We start from the raw sequence: 20,825 nt of genomic DNA, 5'->3' as shown, positions 1-20,825 counted from the left end.
GTATAATATGTCATGGCCATCTCAGTAACTTCGATTCAGGACTATAATCCTGAATCGAAGTTACTACAGCATATACGCAGTTTGGCCCGCTACTACACCGCGTTGGAACAACAAAAGAATCATTTATTTTCATTCTTATTATGTACCGCATAGTAATTTTATTTGTAAATATATCCACGATTCCCATTCTGTTATTTTGTAAAAGACAATGCATTTTAAATGAAGTTATGAGTCAGATTACAGGACATCGTGTCTCCCACCCACTCCTCGTGGGTGTGCGGCGACAATCTGACGCCAACCCAAGCTGTAAGCTGACGAGAAAATGCATAAAATTCACTAAATTATGAACGCATTTATTTCATACAAGATGTTGACGCAACTTAGCGCAGAAATTATTTTCTGTAACAGTAAAGTTCTAGTTGATGGAATCAGGCGTTACTTTGCGGAAATCCATAGCTTAAAATTTAGTTTGTAATTATTTTTAGCAATATTCCGTGAAATAAACTTCCACCTTTAAGTAAATGAGTGAGTGTACGCAAAGGCATGCGTACAACACCTCCCTCCTCCCACACTGCCTATGCGTACACTCGCATGCAAGAACTTGCAAACACCACCACCACATAAGCAATAATGTTGCTAAAAATAATAACAAACTAAATTTTAAGTAAAGTTCTGTTTAAAGACTGTCCTAATATTTAGTCTCGACCCAAAGTGTTTCTATATAGTGGGTTTAATTCCCGCGTTTAGAAAATGTTATCCAAGTTTGGTCAAACTGATGAAAATGATCCATGCTCAGGATGGGTATGTAAAAAGTCGGTCATGCCCCTGATCTCTCGGCAGTCGTATTCTTTGTCCATCCTACTGAGTAAAGGAAGTAAAGAATGACAGAGTGATAATTGTGTACTGCCTACATACCAACCATTAAATCACTTCTGCATAGCTAGCCAAGCTTGAATGAAAACAGCTACCGTCACCGAAACCACCCACACAGTAATATAATAATAAATAATAATAATAAAAAAAACTTGAGAGGTGTCAAGGGACACTCGAATGGAATGAAGTTATTTCTTATGTTCAAAAGACCTGTATACAAATAATAATAATAATAATAATAATAATAATCTTTATTTCATTTACAAAAGTTACAGTTAAAGTACAATGATGGAAGCTACCTAGTAGGCTTAGCCTGTATCAGGCAACATCCCTCTTCCACATCTACAAGGGAAATAAAGAAATCTCTTAAGTAAAGTGAAGCAAACTAATCTTAAATACTACAAAAACTCTTAGTTCTAATACAGACCTATTATATTATAAGAAAAAGCTAAGATAAAAAAAAAAAAAATTTACAAAATTACAATATAAATTTTTAGCAAAACAATCTTATGTACATAATATTATTATTTATTATCTACTAATTTATAGTTTTGTATGTTGTGTGTGTGTGTGTGTGTGTGTGTGTGTGTGTGTGTGTGTTTGTGTGTGTGTGTGTGTGTGTGCACGTGTATGTGTATACAATATTTAACTATAGTTTTATCGGCTCAATTAGTTTCTCTACTTCATTGTAGCTTAAAGAAGTAAGATATTCTTTGACTATTAACTTCACCTGTCTGTTTGTCTTATTTTTAATATTTATAACATTGTTTAATTTATTATAAATAACAAATACGCTCAATTAAAAAAAACCCTATCTATTGTCGCCTAGGAATTCTAACAACGCGTCACTGAACTTTATTCTTAAAAAACGCCATCTAGTTGACGCACAGGAATATTATCAACGCCCTCTGCCCCTACTATGCTACCTGCATAAAAAAGGCCTAATAAAAAAGTGCCGAGGTCAAATAACGTTCTGTCTAGCCCCTTTTACGCCGAACACGCGATAAGGAACTTCGTTCCAATAAAGGTACATTATGTATAATTACTTTGACAAAGTTACGAGAACGTAGTCAATTGCTTATCAATAGTAATGGAAATAGCATACTCCTAACTTTTTGTCAAATCCATTAGATTAATTCCTATAAACCCATACATCGATCACGAGAGATTTCCTCACTGACTTCTTAATCCTCTTCGAAACCACATGGAGCCGCTGTCAAGTTGATGTAAGGTCCTTTAGATTAAAAAGCATCCTTGAACATCAAACCCTCAAATGAAAGTCGGTTAATTAGTATAATGTAGATATTTACTAGAGATATATTACACTAATATTATGAATGCGAGAGTGTATCTATATTATCTATTCACGCAAACAACGCTATATCAATTTTGATTCAATTTGGCGTTGATATAATTTCAGTCCGCGCGTGGCATAGCTACAGTAGAAATACGAAAGTATAGACAAACAGCGGAGATAAACTGAAGGTGCCGTTCCGATCTTTACCGCGGCTAGCTGCAATCGACGAAAAACAAATATAATGCCCCTTTATGACAAAGACTATAGTCCTAAAAATTCAAATAAAATCATACTTTATGACGTAGACTATATTCTATATCATAAAGTAGCATTTTAATTGAATTTTTGTCGATCGCAGCTAGCCGCTTTATCTATACTTTCGTATTTCTCTGTAGCATACTGCCGGTGCTGAAAATATTCTAGAATTACCCGTATTGTGGATATACAACAAAAACAAACGATTATGTGCTATGAGAGAAACGTTTAAGGCAGATGGTGGACCTAAGTGACATAGTATAGACATTATATTCTAGGCCTTATATAGTTAAAGGGACATTTTCCATATATATTTGTTTTATTTATTTATTATGTATTACTTTTATGTCATTGAATTAAATTATGTACTGTGTAATATAATCCTTCTTTAATTTTTGAATATTTATAAATTTAGAATTAATTGTATACTTAACTTTAATTTCATTTGGTTATAGATGTGTTTTAATAAAATAATGTTGTGCATGTCTGTAATTGATATAGGCACTAAAATGTAGTTATTAATGTAATCAATGTATATGTGTCTGTTTATATTGTTGATATGCCTAAAAAATAAATAAATAAATAGTAAAAGGAGGGGAAGTAGGATAACTCCGGCCCAATCCGCGATATAATTACCTACTGTCTTAGGGTTGTCAATTTTAGGCGGCGCGGAGGCGCGGCGGGTTGGTGTGGAAGCGGGCGTCCGCGCGACCGCATGAACAGCGGTAACGTCGCGGTCTCCCGACTTTTAATAAAAAGCAAATCTTTATTGTGCATATTTTGTGCATATTTCGGCACTTTGATCGTGCCTATAATCCGATGTCTAAATAAAATTATAAGAATACCCTGTAAAACAACATTAAAAACTAACGCCTGTCTCTTATACTATAAAGAAATATGTTGTTATGATTCGAACTTTGCTTTATGTGTATTGTGATTTACAATTAGTCAATTAATTATTTTTAATTACGATTTAAAATAAGTAATTGACTGTAAGTAGTTAGTTAATATACGGTCTACAACACAGAGAAATCGGCAAATTACTATTACGTAAACAAAGCAATAGCGGCAAATTAGTTGACGGATCAAAAGTACATAAAATATTATCTTATTTATACTATGTTCTAGATGGAAAGTAGATCTACCTACCTACCTACTTCCTTTGTGTGATAGAAAACTAACACAATAAAAATGAAGTAAGTAGGTATCTGATCATCAAGTAAAAATTATTATATTATGCTAGAATAAGTGAGTAGTACTGACCTTTCCTGTTCAACAGGTAATTTAAACAAAGACAATTCTGGAATTGTTGCATTACTATTAAAACACCCAAACACACAGCAATATCTATTACTCCTGCGATTATGATCGGACATTTTTGATTCGTTTAGCCTTGGCGCGGCGCGGCGCGAGCGTGCAGCGTAAAGTATTAGCCCCGACTGGTAATGCCGAAATACTGTCCGAGATTTTGTTGTGTGCCGTGTGGCGACGCATTGATACTATGGCGCACACATACAAGCCGCGCGCGGTGCTTTTGTATGAAGATAACTTACTTCCCCTCCAAAATCAAAATCAAAATTGTTTTATTTCTGAATGAATTTAAAATAAATCAGAATGTCCTACATGATGCCTACCACTGGTTCGGGAACTAACCCGGCGAGAAGAACCGGCGTAAGAAACTCGCATGGGGCCCACTTTTTTACCAAAAAAGTGAGAAAAAAATTTATCTTTTAAAATAAAGTTTACAATTTTGTAACTAAATATTATATACAATATCCACATACATAATTGTAAGTCCTATAATAATGAAGAAGTAGCCTTGCAAGAAGCCATCCTACTCCCAAGGTGTGCCATCGTTTATGAAATCATTGACCTTGCTGGCTTTGGCACACAAACGTTCTTTAACTACTTTTTAAATTTATTAATGGAAAGATTTTGAACGTTTTCTGGGATTTTGTTGTAAAGGCGTATAAGTTGACCTTTAAAAGATTTACTGACTTTACTAAGTCTGATCACCGGCATATCTAGCTTGTGCTTATTTCTAGTATTACTAGAGTGAATGTCACTTTTAACTTTAAATTTACTTATATTTTTTCTAACATATATTACATTATCCAAAATGTATTGAGAAGCAACAGTTAGAATACCAATTTCTTTAAATTTATCTCTCAGAGATTCTAAAGCAGACATTTTATAAATAGAACGTATGGCTCGCTTCTGTAGCACAAATATTGTATTAATGTCGGCAGCGTTTCCCCATAAAAGGATTCCATACGACATCCTACTATGAAAATAACTAAAATATACTAATCGTGCCGTGTCTTCGTTAGAAATTTCCCTAATTTTTCTGACTGCATATGCTGCAGAACTGAGCCTACCTGCAAGATTACAATGTGAGGACCCCACTGTAATTTACTATCAAGTGTAATACCTAAGAATACAGTGTTGTCTACTAAATTCATCTTCTCATCATTTAATACTACATTGGTTTGGACTTGCCAAACATTGGGCAAAGTAAACCTTATACATTTAGTTTTACTAGAATTTAAAAGTAAGTTATTTACATTAAACCAATGTACTATTTTTGAGAGAGCACTGTTTACCTCGTCGTAGTTCGACTGTTGTCGCTTCACTTTAAAAATAAGTGAAGTGTCATCAGCAAAAAGCACTATCTCATTATTATTACCCTTAACTAGATAAGGTAAGTCATTTATATAGATGAGAAAAAGAAATGGGCCTAATATAGATCCCTGTGGGACACCTAATTCTATTTTGGTTCCTTTGGACCTTTTACTATTTATCTCAACCCTTTGGGTCCTATTTTTAAGGTAAGAAGTCAAAAGGCTGAGAGCAGAGTCTTTGATTCCGTAGTGGCGCAATTTCCTGATCAATGTAGCATGCTCAACACAATCGAAGGCTTTGGAGAGATCGCAAAACACACCTAAGGCATCCTGCGACTCCCATGCCTCAAAAATACTGCAAAGAAGTCCTATACCAGCATCCGTTGTGGATCGACCCTTAGTAAATCCGTATTGATTATCATGTAGTAAATTATTTGAATTAAAATGTACTAGTAATTGTTTTAAAATATTTTTTCAAATAGGCCTGAAATTCGTGGGATCCGATTTAGTTCCGGCTTTGAATAAAGGAACAATCTTGCTATGCTTCATTAAGTCAGGAAAAACACCATTTATTATACAGTCATTGAAAATCATTGCTAAATGAGGAGCTACGATGTCAATTATTGATCTAATAATTTTTGTGGACATGCTCCAGAGACCAGCAGTATTTTTAATACTCAACAATTTAAAGGTATCAATAATATCTCTGGGGTTAATTTCTCTAAACTTAAAATTGACATCACATTCCTTTACATTGTCTCTGAGTAGCTTTTCGGCAGCTTCAGGCGAAGAATTTAAATTTTTTGTGGTTGAGACCGGAATGTCAGCAAAAAACCTTTTCAAAGACCGTCGCAACTTCTTGATCATTAGTAATCTTTTTATTTTCAAAGTATAGTTCAAAATCAGAGCTACGACAGGTGACATTTCCAGTCTCACCAGCTATTACCTGCCATGTTGTTTTGATTTTATTTTTAGAGTTTTTAATTTTATTTTTTATATATAGGGCTTTAGCAGCTTTACAAACTTTTCTGAAGGTTTTTGAGTAGTTTTTAACATATGCTTTAAATACTTCACTATTGTTAATACGCCTTTCATCATATAAGTCATATAATCTTTTCCTACTTATTTTTATTACTTTTGTTGCCCAATTAATAAATTTAGTTCTTTTATTACTGTTTCTAACCGTTTTAGAAGTAAATATTGAATTAAATTGAGCTTTTATCACCTTAAATAATTTATTAAAAGCTTCATCAGAGCTATGTGACCTATCCAATAAATGGATATTTGAATTTAATTTACTTCTAAATTGCTCAATACGTTTTGTGGTCACAGGAATAAACACAAGATTTTTCTTCGCGTCAATGTCACATTTCATATTAAAAGAAGCTATTTGTCCATAGTGATCAGAACTTAGCTTATTAATTATTTCTTTATTAACAGAAATAAGATTAGTAAATATGTTGTCAATACAAGTGGCTGTAGTATCACAGACCCTTGTAGGTTCCTGAAACAAACTGTGAAGGTTATACGATTGAAATAAAGATGTGAATCTAACAGTAGTGGAGGTTAAATCTAATAAATTAATGTTAAAATCACCACATATTTTTGTTATAACCTTTTTGTTAGATGCACATACTTTTGACAAAATTTTTTCCATTGTTACTTCAAAAGAATCGTATAACCCTGATGGAGGCCTGTATACGCCCACAATGATTAGATGGCTCATCTCTATGCAGGCCACTTCTATTAATCGTTCAGTAGAGAGACTCACGATATCCTTACGTTCCTTAAACTTCGAATTGTTTCTGATTAAAATGAGAGAGCCTCCTCTAATGGCATTTTCTCTACTGAATGAACTTGCTATCTGGTGATCATTGAAATTGAAAATGAGTTCATTTGATCTGAACCAATGTTCAGATATACACATAATATCAATGTTAAATTCCTTTAAAAATAACTCAATTTCAAGTTCTTTGCCTACCATACCTTGTAAATTCTGATGCACCAGATTAATCAAATTACATTTATTTTTCCTCAGTTTAATTGAGTCTATCAAGTTATTGGTAGGATTTTCAACATTTAGACTTGAACTTAATTCATTTGTGCAAGAGATGTCCTCCATTGTCTTAATATCTAATTTAAATAAATATTTGGAACATATTCCAAATTGTTAACACTATGACTAATATTCTGCTCAATAAAAGCAGTAGTCGGGGAAGCCAAAAACTTGGCTGGGTTTATATATAAAAATTTAAATAGCAACTTGGCTATACCTTTTACTATGTAAGTGATTTGGTCGCGTTATGGCAAACCCAGCCAGATTGCAAGTTGCAACTAATGTTAAATTGACATAAACCGACAAAAAAGTAGACCGTCCATAATCAGCGGGGCGAAAATGGTCGCTTTGAAGAATCATGATGTGAATGCATTAATTCTGTATTTTTGTACTAATTTGACAAATTTTGTCAGTTTGAGAGCTTTGACAATTCATTTGCTGAATTGATTGAGAGGAATTGCTAAATGTGACCATTTTAGTCCCGCTGCCTATAAATCAATTTCTTCAATGATACATTTAGAAAACGGTTCGCAAACAGCGGAGTAATCGTTGAACGTAAAAAATAAAAAACGAACATAACACCCTCCATCCTCCATTTTGGAAGTTGATTAAAAATGATTATGTCAGTCTAACTCCTCGTATGTCGAAATCACTCTAGCCGTTTAACCGTGAAGAAGTACATAAAAATCGGCCAAGTGCGAGTCGGACTCGCGCACGAAGGGTTCCGCACTGTTATAGAGCAAACATAGACCAAAAATGGTTGTATTTTGTATGGGAGCTCCCTTAATTTTTATTTTATTTGAATATTATTCTTAAATATTGAAGTAGACATATAATTAAGGCTTTTGTGCAAATATCAAGTGCCTACCTGTTGCCATTATTGATATCGAGCAAAAAAGGCCAAAAAACATCACTTCAATCACATCAAGTTTGTTGTATGGGAGCTCCCTTTAAATATTAATTTTATTTTGTTTTTAGTATTTCTTGTATATTATACACAATTTGTGAAAATTTCAGAACTCTAGCTATAGCGGTTCTTGAGATACAGCCTGGAGACAGACAGACGGACAGACAGACATCGAAGTCTCATGCATAGGGTCCCGTTTTCACCCTTTGGGTAAGGAACCCTAAAAAACATACAAACTCACAAGCTTTCACCTTTATACTATTAGTAAAATTGCAATACGTGGGTATTTTTCTATGCTCATGATCCATTTCATACGGAGTACATTTTCGCTATCACGGTAATGCATAGTATCCAGTAAGATCCGCAAAATTTTGAATTTAACAATTTTAACAAACAAATTCAACAAACAATTCCAACGTTTTCAAATACAGTAATTTAATTTGCACTTAGGATTTTTAAATCAATGCTCTCAGCAACTTTGTTGGTAACTTTTACTGAGTCCATTAAGAAGATACGACAGAATCAATACAATGTCAAGTTTATAGCGCTGATGGGTTGTGTAATGGTCGTATACAGGGTGTATAATGGTCGTATATACTATACAGATTCAATACAGGTCCATTACCGCGATTGTTATAAATTCTTATGGTTATGTGGAAACTACGAATCGTATTTTGATGGGTAGTTATATTTCGGTACTATTGACAGCTGTAGTAGCATAAATAGTCTACTTATTAATATAATTTTGTTTTAATGAAATAAGGGGGCAAATGAGCAAACCGGTCACCTGATGGAAAGCAACTTCCGTCGCCCATGGACACTCGCAGCATCAGAAGAGCTGCAGGTGCGTTGCCGGCCTTTTAAGAGGGAATAGGGTAGTAGGGGAGGGTAGGGATGGGAAGGGAAGGGAATAGGGGAGGGTAGGGAAGGGAATAGGGTAGGGGATTGGGCCTCCGGTAAACTCACTCACTCGGCGAAACACAGCGCAAGCGCTGTTTCACGCCAGTTTTCTGTGAGAACGTGGTATTTCTCCGGTTGAGCCAGCCTATTCGTGCCGAAGCATGGCTCTCCCACGTTAGATTATATATTCTATGGACGCTTCACATCACGTCAGTGTGTATCCGTATAACGGATACCACAAACCTTGCAGGTTTATGGTATATAGCATAGACATAATATAATGCTAAAGACCAACAAAGAGTGCGAGAGAGAAGAAAATCCTTTATGGAATTATAACAAGATGAAAAGAGAGAGGCAGTCTAATGAAAATTGTAACAACTTTTATTTGACAGGTCGTCAAAAGTCGTCAATCGTTTTTATGCCCTTTCGGTATTTGCAATTTATTATTTAAATCGTATGTTATTTTCAACAAATACTATTATATATAACAATAATAACTTGTGCTGTGAGTGATTGCAGTGTAAATCATAGGAATAATCCTGAAAAATATACATTTCACCCGTAATTAATCTTCATGTCCTAATTGCTACGATGTGTTTATTTTTGCTATATTCTGGTCTTTAGTTCTCAATTTCAAATAAAATATTGTGAATCCTCCCTTTTACTTTCATATTTTGCGTAACTAAAGGTACTATTGTTCCTATATTACACAAATTTTGAAGAAAAATTTTTCATCAAAATTTCTTACATATACGCTAGTGCTTAAATCAAATTTATCGATATGCTTATCGATATTTTACAATAACATAAATCTAAAATAAAAATCATTTACCTTTATATATTTTATCACCTTAAGCCCGGCCGCACATAATCCGAAATTTCTGATCAGAAAAATTCGGACGCCCGGCGAAACGCACTCTGTTCATACATTTTGTTGTAGACCCATCATACTAAAAGAATTTCTGACGTGTCAAAATGTATGAGCGGGGCGGGGCGTCCGAATTTTCGTAATCAGAAATTCGGAAGATGTGCGGCCGGACTAAAAAGGACATATTGTTACGGTACATGGTATACGGACACGTGGTGCGCAAGTACATACTCGAACCTTCTAAAAAGGTCCAATGTTTGTTTACGTGTTTACCCTTTATTTGTTAGCGTGTTTGAATTTAGACCTTATGACTGAGTCCATAAGGTCTAAATTAAATTCAACTTACTGCACTTATCGCAAGGACGGCAGTTTTATTGTGGCACATGCCCGAGCCTACTAGAAATTTCCCACGGTTGTTTACTTGTTTACGTGAAATCGGGAAATTTCTGGAATTCGTCTCGCCATATAAAAAGAGCCGCAGGCAGGCCCGGCAATTCAGTTCGGTTCGAGCGATCATCAAGGCGATTTCGGAGTGAACACAAGTGAACAATAGTGAGTGAACCAGTGAAACCTGCGACTTGGCTACGACCTAGGACAGTGATAGTGCTTAGTGATTGGACCTAGTGATTAGTGTTTGGATTTAGTGCTAAGTGTTGTGACCTAGTGTTTAGTGCAGTGTTAATAAAGTCTTCAAGAGAGTCACCAGGTCTTTCTCTCCAAATCCTCGAGCCCTAGCACGTAACAACTGGTGTCAGAAGTGCGATTTGGAGATGCCATTGACTCCGAGAGAGGACTTCAAGGGGAGTGTCAGGACAAGGGCGCAGCGAGCTGCTGCCATTGACTCCGAGAGAGGAGTTGCGGAGGCCACACCCACTGGGGACCAAGCTCCGCCCACTGAGGGACAGGCCCCACCTACTGGCCCCGCCCACATGGCTCCGCCCACTGGCCACGCCCACCAGGCTCCGCCCACTTTGGCTGAAGCCACGCCCCCTGGCCCCGCCCACCGGGACACGCCCACTGGCCACGCCCCTCAGGCTCCGCCCACTTTGGGCATGACCACGCCCACTGGCTCCGCCCACCAGGCCACGCCCACTCAGGCCACGCCCACTAGCTCCGCCCACCGAGCTCCGTCTGCTCAACCCCTGCCTACTGGCTCCAGCCACCATGCATCGCCCGTAGCTTCTGCGGCCCCTCAAGTGGCTCCCCAATTACAAAGCCTAATTGAGTTAATTCAGGCTCTGCAAGAATCACAAGACCGCAAGTTCGGCGCTTTACAAGAGTCACAAGACCGCAAGCTCGGCGCTTTACAAGAGTCACAAGACCGCAAGCTCGGCGCTTTACAAGAGTCACAAGAACGCAAGCTCGGTGCTGAAATCAGAGCGATTCGAGAATCACAAGAGCAACAAAAAGACCTCCAAGAAAAAGCGCTTGGAGCTATAAAGGATGTTAGTGACACGGTGGTTAAGCTTCGAAAAGATGTCGACGTAATGGACGAACGAGTTACGGGGTTAGGAGTGGATATGGAAAATGTGAAAACTGGCCTCACAGAACTACAGAAGTGGAAAGTGCGCGTGGAAACCACAGGAATCGCGACGTCTAGTGGAACTTCCGTAGTGGTACAAGGACCAAGAGTTAAAGTGCCACCATACGACGGTACTACTTCTTGGAACGCTTATCGTCAGCAATTCCAGACTGTTGCTTCTGCCAACGGATGGAATGATGAACAACGCCTGACCGCTCTCACTGTTGCGCTCAGAGGGCAAGCATTGTCGGTCCTAGAAGCGCATACAGGAAATGGGTTTCAAGACCTGATGGAGGCACTTGAATCCAGATACGGGGAGCGACACCTGGAGCACGTGTTCCGTGCCCAACTGCGTGACAGAGTCCAACGCCCAGGAGAAGGACTACAACAATGGGCGTTGGAAATTGAAAAACTCGTCAAGAAGGCACACCCAGGAGCTGACGCCAAGATGGTCGACACGAATATTGTGCAAGCATTTGTCGACGGAATCAGAGACCTGGAGGTCAGAGCTGCAGTGAGGCTACGTCACCACACCTCGCTTAAGGAAGCATTGGCGCATGCTTTAGAGGTCGAGGCTGTTCGGCGTGACATACGGCAGACATATAAGATCCGCGAGGTCTCTGAGGAAGTCAAGGAGGTTAAGGCTCCTACGAAGAGAAGTTCTGGAGCCATGTGCTACAAGTGCGGCGAGAGGGGCCATCTTCAGCTCAACTGCCCACAGAAGGAGATTAAGGCTCCTACGAAGAGAAGTTCTGGAGCCATGTGCTACAAGTGCGGCGAGAGGGGCCATATTCAGCTCAACTGCCCGCAGAAGGAGACCCAGATGGCAAGAATGAAAAGGCTCGAGGAACAAATGGAGGAGCTGAAGAAGCAAGGGGCTTCGTTCCCTGCCCGAAATCGAATAAAAGCCAGGACTAAGGGGCGAGTACTGGCTGAAGCAGAGGAAGCCCCGATAACTGTTATCTCCCAAGCATGCAGTGGGAATAGTCTTGTGATTCAGGGGACTATTAACGAGACGGATTGCAAAATGACTCTAGATACAGGAGCCTCTAGGACGATAGTGAACCCAAATTTGATAAAAGCCGCAAGGAGGCACAAGAGGAGAATTAACTGTCGGCTTCTTACCGCCTCCGGTCAGCCAATACCCGTCCTGGGAGAAATGTCAGTTACGATGAATGTGGGGGAGTCCTCATACCCTCATGACGTTATCGTGGCTGAGATTATGGATGATTGCATCTTGGGTTTGAATTTCATGAAGAAGCACAACTGCAGAATTAATGTCGCTGACGGAGTTTTCAAGTGTGGTGAAGAAGAAATTTTCATCCTTGGAGGCGCCTGCGGGAAAGTTGAATGTGTAAAAAAAGTCATAATACCTGGACGTGCGGAAGCTCGAGTGCTGGTGAAACTACCGCCAGCTGGAAAGAAGAAGTCAAACAGATGCGTGTTGATCGAAGACACACCTACCAAGACATCAGCGCAAAAACTGATGACGGCGAGAACCCTTGTTAGTGGAAGCAGTAACGCTATGGTCAGAGTTTTGAATCTTGGTGATCGCGAGATCTGCCTGAACAAAGGTGGCGTCATTGGAAAGTGCGAGGAAGTTGTCTGGATGAGAAAGTGTAATTCGATCACAGGCTCAGACTCAGCAAATACCAGCAACTATGGAATAGTGAGTGAGCTACTCGATGACTGCAAGAGTAATCTGACTTATTCGCAGAGCATGAAAGCTAAGAAGTTTTTACAACGCCACGCGAATATCTTCTCCAGTCAGGAAGGCGACCTTGGAAGAACGTCGATGGTTCAGCACAGGATAGATACCGGAAGCGAGAACCCAATTCGTCAACGAGCAAGACGGATACCCATTGCAAAGGAAAAAGAAGTTGAAGGCCTTTTGGAGGACATGAGAAGGCATAAGATCATTGAACCGTCTGCAAGTCCGTGGTGCTCACCGGTTGTATTAGTGAAGAAGAAAGATGGCAGCACAAGATTTTGTGTGGACTACAGACGTCTCAATGATGTCACCAAGAAGGACAGTTATCCATTACCTCGAATCGACGACACTCTGGATACCTTGAGTGGCATAAAATGGTTCTCGACCCTGGACCTGAAATCTGGATACTGGCAGGTGGAAATTCATCCAAAAGACAAGGAGAAGACAGCGTTCTCCACCGGTAAAGGTCTATGGCAGTTTAACGTCATGCCCTTTGGATTGTGCAACGCACCTGCCACATTTGAGCGACTCATGGAGTGTGTACTGGCAGGCTTAGTTGGAGAGGCTTGCTTAGTCTATTTGGACGACGTCATCATTGTTGGCCGCGACTTCGAGGACCATTTGCGAAACTTAGAACGAGTTTTCGCCAAAATAGAGGGGGCCAAGTTAAAGTTGAATCCGAAAAAGTGTCGTTTATTCAGGAGTAAGGTGAACTATCTCGGCCATGTTATCTCCAGTGATGGAATTCAGACGGACCCGGAGAAACTAGAAGCAGTCCAAAATTGGCCAACCCCTAAGAACAAAACCGAAGTGCGGGCATTTCTTGGCCTATGCTCCTACTACAGGCGTTTTGTTAAGGGATTCTCAGAGATAGCCAAGCCATTACATCGGCTGACAGAAGATAAACGACAGTTTATTTGGGACGAGACTTCCGAAGATTCTTTTCAAAAACTAAAGAAACATCTGTGTGAAACACCAATCCTGGGGTATCCACAACCTGAAGGTCAGTTTATAGTCGACACGGACGCAAGCAACACGGCCATTGGAGGGGTGTTATCTCAAAAACAGGGTGAAAGAGAAGTTGTAATTGCATATTTCAGCAAATCTTTATCTAAGCCAGAGAGAAACTACTGTGTGACAAGAAGAGAACTCTTGGCTGTCGTAAAGACGCTACAACATTTCAGCAAGTATCTCATCGGCAGACAGTTTTTACTGCGAACTGATCACGCAGCCTTGAAGTGGCTACTACAATTCAAGAACCCAGAAGGCCAAGTAGCTCGATGGATTGAACAACTCCAGGAGTATGACTTCAAGACGGAACACCGCAGCGGAAAGGCACATGGGAATGCCGACGCACTTTCGCGAAGGCCGTGTTCGGAAGACTGCAAACATTGTGTTAAGCAGGAATCTAATGAAGTAACATTAAAGTTAACGAAAACAAGTCCTTTGGGCCCATGGGAGAATGATGCTATGAGGGAGGCTCAAGAAACAGATGACGACCTTCGGCACATCATCACATGGAAGAAACGGGGTGATGAAAAACCAATCTGGAGTGAGGTTGCACCCACTGGCGCTGTCACTAAGGCGTACTGGGCGCAATGGGACAGCCTGATACTTCAAAACGGAATACTCTACCGGAAATGGGAGAAGACCAACGGCAGAGAGTTCCATCTTCAGATAGTTGTCCCAAGAACGAGAGTACCGGATGTTCTCCGTGAAATGCATGATGGTGTATCAGGAGGTCATCTAGGAGTAAAGAGGACGTTAACAAAAGTGCGAGAACGATTCTACTGGTTGCATTGTCGAGACGATGTACAGGATTGGTGCCGCAAATGCACTACTTGCGCTGCAGTGAAGGGACCACAGACAAGGAGCCGTGGGAGCCTGCGCTTGTATAACGTTGGCGCACCGTGGGAACGAATCGCAGTTGACGTAGCTGGGCCATTTCCTGTAACGGAATCAGGAAACAAGTATTTTATGGTTGTCATGGATTACTTCACCAAATGGCCCGAAGTGTTCGCCATACCAAACCAGGAAGCTACAACAGTTGCTTCTAAGCTAGTCGAAGAAGTAATATCTCGTTTTGGTGTGCCTCTAGAAATCCATTTCGATCAGGGAAGGAATTTCGAATCGCAGGTCTTCCAGGAAGTGTGCAGAATTTTGGGAATGCATAAAACGAGGACCACCGCGTACCAGCCACAGTCTGATGGAATGGTTGAGAGATTTAACCAGACCCTTGAGAGGCATTTGGCGAAATTGGTAGATGACAAACAAAAGGACTGGGACAAGTATATACCACTCTTCCTTCTGTCGTACCGTACCGCCGAGCATGAGAGCATAAAAGCTACCCCGGCGTATGTCAATTACGGTAGAGAACTACGAGTACCAGTAGACCTTTTGACAGGAGGATCACCGGAAGAACCAAAGACCGTACCAGATTATGTCTGCGGTTTAAGGGAAAAGATGCGCTATATACACGCCATGGTTCGGGAAAATGGGTTACAGTCAAGTGAGAACATGAAGACCAGATACGACCGGAAATCGAATACAAGCGGCTTCGAAGAAGGGTCACTGGTGTGGCTGCATAACCCAACTCGCCGAAAAGGCAAATCTCCAAAGTTGCAGACCAAGTGGGACGGCCCATACAAAGTGGTTACCCGATTGAATGATGTGACTTACAGGATTCAAAAGCAACCAAGAGGGACATTCAAAGTGGTACACATAGACCGTCTGGCGCGTTACCATGGCAGTAACAATGATGCTCGGGACGAGCATCTCTAAGAGGGGAGTAGTGTTACGGTACATGGTATACGGACACGTGGTGCGCAAGTACATACTCGAACCTTCTAAAAAGGTCCAATGTTTGTTTACGTGTTTACCCTTTATTTGTTAGCGTGTTTGAATTTAGACCTTATGACTGAGTCCATAAGGTCTTAAAAATTTTTAAAGAAAAATTAGAATAAATACTATTTTGGTTAAAGGAGCTATCCCAACTTTATTTGTGCCAGTAAGTTTGACATACTGTTGCACTTGTTACTGAAGAAATTATTAAAAATAAGCAATTATAAGCAATTAATGCTTTTTAGTTCATTTAAGATTATACTTATACGAACTAAAAAGTATTAAATAATCCTTATTCTGTACTCAATCTTCATAATTTTGAAGTCGGTACCAGTCCTAAGTATATAAGTTGATGTTATACCTATTCTGTCAGAGAACTGGCGATTAGGTTAGCTGGTACCGATTGCAAAATAATGAAGATTGAGAACAGAATTAATACTGAGTACAGAATAAGAATTATTTAATACTTTTTAGTTCATTTAAGTATAATATTACTATTGTCATTGCCTTGGAAGTCGGTTTTAATTTTTTGTTTAAAAATAATAATTTTACTCATTTTAGCTGTCCTTAACGTTTTCTATACTTACAGTTGGTGTTTTATAAAATCAAAATCAAAATTGCTTTATTTCTGAACAAATCTAAAATAAAATATATTTATTTTCAGAATACATGGTGCCTACCACCGGTTCGGTAACTAAGCCGACGAGAAGAACCAGCGTAAGAAACTCGCACGCCCACTTTTTACCAAAAAAAGTGAGAAAAAAAAATAATCTTTTAAAACAAAATTTACAATGCTGTAACTAAAAATTATACAATGTAAACATAGATAGATACATAATAATTGTAAGTCATGTAGAAGTAGCCTTGCAAGCAGTCATTCAGCATTCTACTCCCAAGATGTGCCATCAATTATGAAATCATTTTGGCTTTGGCACAAAACGTTCTTTGACTACTTTTTTAAATTTATTAATCGAAAGATTTTGAACGTTTTCTGGGACCATATGTTCCCATTTGAATATCAAGGAGTCACTTCGATTTCTCATTGTTTCCATCACCAGACCACCACTTTTGTGAACATGATACCTACTCGGAACAATACAATGTACAGCAAAAGAAAAAATTTGAAAATCGGTTCATAAACGGCGGAGTAATCGTTGAACATACATAAAAATATATCCACAGGCGAACGTCTAGACTCCTCCTGTTTGGAAGTCGGTTCAAAATAATTGTAATAAAATATTATGATATTTTATAATATGTATTTAATTTAAGAATAAAATATAATATACTATGTGTGTTGTTTACTTTCAACGTTTACTTTCAATGTAAGGACTGATTTACCAGATAGATTTTACCTGAGTAATAAATAAGTAACTTTATAATGTGTTAAGTGTAAATTATTTACCCCTATAAGAACCTCATGTCATAACATATCCGACGATTGAAAAATCATTCCAAAAGAAAATGTGTATCTACTTTTCAATCGTCACCTTTTTTTGCCAATTAAAATTTATGATACCTAATTTGAAATACAAATCTATCAAAGTTGCATATTATTTATTTCTTATAGAAACTCAGGTAAAATAACTCGAACGGACTAAACTATCGATAGCAAAATACTATACTATCGATAGTAAAATATACATCACTAGCACACGCACACATTGACAGATCAAAAATGGTCACGCATTTTCGAGTTGTCAGGTGGTCTTTACGACAGTATATATTATGTCTATGGTATATAGTACGGGAGCCCTAGAACATTTTTTTTATTACTATCAAATAATTTTTTTGTGAGTAGCTTTATTTTGATAAGACGAACAATATTTTATTTGCGAAAAATCTTGTAAGTGATTTCATACTTTGAATTGATGGTCCTAAAGTATGGACTGTTTTATTTGTAGGATTATTTGGAGGACTATTTATCTATCAATATACAAAATATTAGCTCGTTAAGGTTCCGTTATAGGGCTCTGTAATCAACAAAACTTGGTTGACAACTGAACCCTAAGGCGCAACGCAGACGACAGACTATCCGTGACGCACTTTTTAGTCCGTGGAAATATGTAGAATGTATGCAATTATATGCAGTAACGCACACGACGCGCAGCGAAGACGTGTGCGTTACTGCATATAATTGCATACGTTCTATTTCCACGGACTAAAAAATCCGTCATGGATAGTCTGTCGTCCGTGCTGCGCCTAAAACGGAAAAGATGATTATTATTCAATCAATGATTAAATATTCGTTCATTATAATTTACCTCCTTTACCTAACTATAATCAAAGGTGTTTATTTACGTATCTTTTTCTAATAGCTAGGTAGAGAAGGGCGCCGAGATAAAATATTGTGACGTGCAACTGCGCCGCAGGCTGAAAAAGATTGGGAACCCCTGACATATATATTTTTTGTTCCAGGGCATTTCTAAGGATCCTGTGTGTGTGCTGTCCGAGAAAATTAAGAAGAAAATATCAACCGCAACTTCGGTTTAAGCAGTCACAGGTGGGTTACTCTTAATACCCTCTTATGGTCAGTACACATTGTAACGTCACGTGATTGCATTCTTAAATGAGCCACTTCAAACCTGGCAAAAGTATAAATATTATATTACTGCAATCAATATTTTCATGCTAGAGGCAACACCAGCATAGACAGTAAACAAAAAGTTTTGTTCTACGCATAAAGTTAATATACTTAGCGGAATAGAGCAACAATCTCGAGCTGTCAAACGAAACCAAAATTGTCAACGTGGTGCACGTGCCGACTGGACGTCAAAAAAAGAGTGCTGCTGTCATGTATCACACGTCTCTTTTTACCACGCAGTGTTACTGATAGTTACATCTCTCTTGCTCAGGCCTTTGTTTCTCTATTCCGCTAGGTATATTAACTTTATGGTTCTACGTTTGACAACGTTTCAGTCAAAATTCTTTTTTTGGTCGGATTTCCTGTATGTGCTAGTAGCGCCCTCTGCTCCGACCTTTGAGTAACATTTCCTATTCAATGTTTACTTTGTGTTGTAAATAATGTGCGATTTAGAATAGCTCATTATAAGTTCATCACATCGCGTTGCAATGTGGACTGATTTTCCGACCCTTATTAATCAAAATCTCTTAAGAGGGCGACTAACCCCAAAAATCAAACATCGTCCTTCTCTTTTCACACTCACGCCCGGCTTTCATATGCCAGGTGAAAAAGAATGACGCGGATTCATCGCCAAATCAGTTTTTTCTCAATAACTCGATAAATATACAACATTTTTAAAATCCGCTAGGTCGATCTCTCAATAATAGAATTTTATACAAAGTGTTAAATATTAACTTATTTTAATGCACGGTTATGGAAATAAATGAAAAATTCGTGAAAATTAGATGCATCTTTGTGATTTTTTTCTATAGAGAAAATTTTAGATATCGTGTTTTTGCTCAGATCGAATTCTCGGAAATATAATGTAGTATCTAATTTTAGAAAATGAAACAATTCGGGGCTTATTTTCAAGTATAAAAATGAATTATAAAATCGACATTTTAGGGTTAGTCGCCTCCTTAAGCATATTCATTGACAAGGACAAAATATTGTACTTATGGCGATGCACGATGGCGTGTTTTTGTATAAATATTTTTGATAGTAAGGCAATTTACAGGGGTAATGGGTATGTCGGTCATGACGAAGGAGCCTACGAGGCTTCGTTGGACCACGATGACCAGCCATTATTGTCACCATGATTGCACAGCTATCTTCAGCACAATATTATGATATACCTATTACTGTAAAGTCTGTCGGTTTTTCTGTTACTTCCTAACGCCCAAAACGCTGATCCAATTTTGCTGAAATTTGGTATGAAGACTTGAGACAGAAGGACATATCCTTTCCCGGGAAAAAAATTAAAAGATCCTATGGGATATTTTTTATCCCAAAAAATGTATGTAAAATGTAGAATCCAAACAAATTTCAGTGCAACGAAGTTGCGGGGAACATCTAGCTAGAAAATATTTTTCAAGATACAGCACTGCAGTATTTAACGAACTTAGGCGAGTTTTACCTTCGTTTCTGACAACTTAATTATCTAGTTCTAATTAGGTATGGTAGCTCCAACTCTTTAATGTAAAAGAAATACTAATTTCACTTCAAAAACCCCAGTCTGTCTGCTTCCACAGTTGCTTAAACACGGGTTTACCGATTTTGATAAATCTTTCTTTTGTTTGAAAGGTGACATGGTCAACAGTGTCATTATTGAACTGACATAGTCTGTTGACTATGTCAGCTTAATAATGGGCTTAGTAATGAAATCTTAGCATAATATTAGGTACAGTCTGTGAAAAAAGTCATGAAATTAAAAAGTGGTAACATCGTAGTGTCATCCCTTTTTTCTTAGATTGATTTGAAAGGGATGACACTACGATGTTGCCACTTTTTAATTTCATGACTTTTTTGACAGACTGTATGTATTCTGATTCATGACAGTAAATAATTTTGTGTCTGTTTTTTTCTTCTTCGTTTAATTTTGTTTTACTGAAAACATCTTGGTAATACTTGTACATAAAATGGACAAAAAATATTTATTAGCCATAAAATGAAGGAGACCTCAAAAATTAATTCAAGAATCCAAACAGAATACAAAATTAGCATTTTAGGATTCCATTGGCAAATTAGCATTATACAAAGTTCTATAATAATATTGTAATGCATTTATTATTACAATATTATTATAGAACTTTGTATAATGTCTGTCTCCCAGTCACCTCTTCACACACGCTCTAAAGACAATTACATTTAAACTTTTTAGTAATAAACCTGTTTGTCATTTTTATAATTTTTCAAAAATATTATTATGCTTTTGCCTATTATTGATTTTAGAACTATAATCAAAATATCAATACGTGGCAGAAATTTTCATGAAAAGTTTTTGTCTTTTTTACGTCATGACTTGTTTACAGCTGTATTAAGTTAAGAAAAAACCCGATTCAAAAGTTTTA

The 20,825-nt window shown here is 38.1% G+C and overlaps 1 protein-coding gene across 2 annotated transcripts in view; it reads left to right on the top strand.

Moving 5' to 3' along the window:
* The window catches only part of LOC121736062 (dopamine receptor 2), a 91,033-nt gene that overhangs the window by 65,676 nt on the left and 4,532 nt on the right, over positions 1 to 20,825 (top strand). For both annotated transcript variants that reach the window (XM_042127108.1, XM_042127107.1), the window contains exon 2: positions 18,270 to 18,354. In XM_042127108.1, coding sequence (XP_041983042.1) covers positions 18,270 to 18,354 — 85 coding nt within the window. The remainder of the gene's footprint in view (positions 1 to 18,269; positions 18,355 to 20,825) is intronic.

This window comes from Aricia agestis, chromosome 18 (genome assembly GCF_905147365.1).
Source record: "Aricia agestis chromosome 18, ilAriAges1.1, whole genome shotgun sequence".
NCBI classification, from domain to species: domain Eukaryota; kingdom Metazoa; phylum Arthropoda; class Insecta; order Lepidoptera; family Lycaenidae; genus Aricia; species Aricia agestis.
This window is presented reverse-complemented; position numbering and strand designations above follow the sequence as displayed.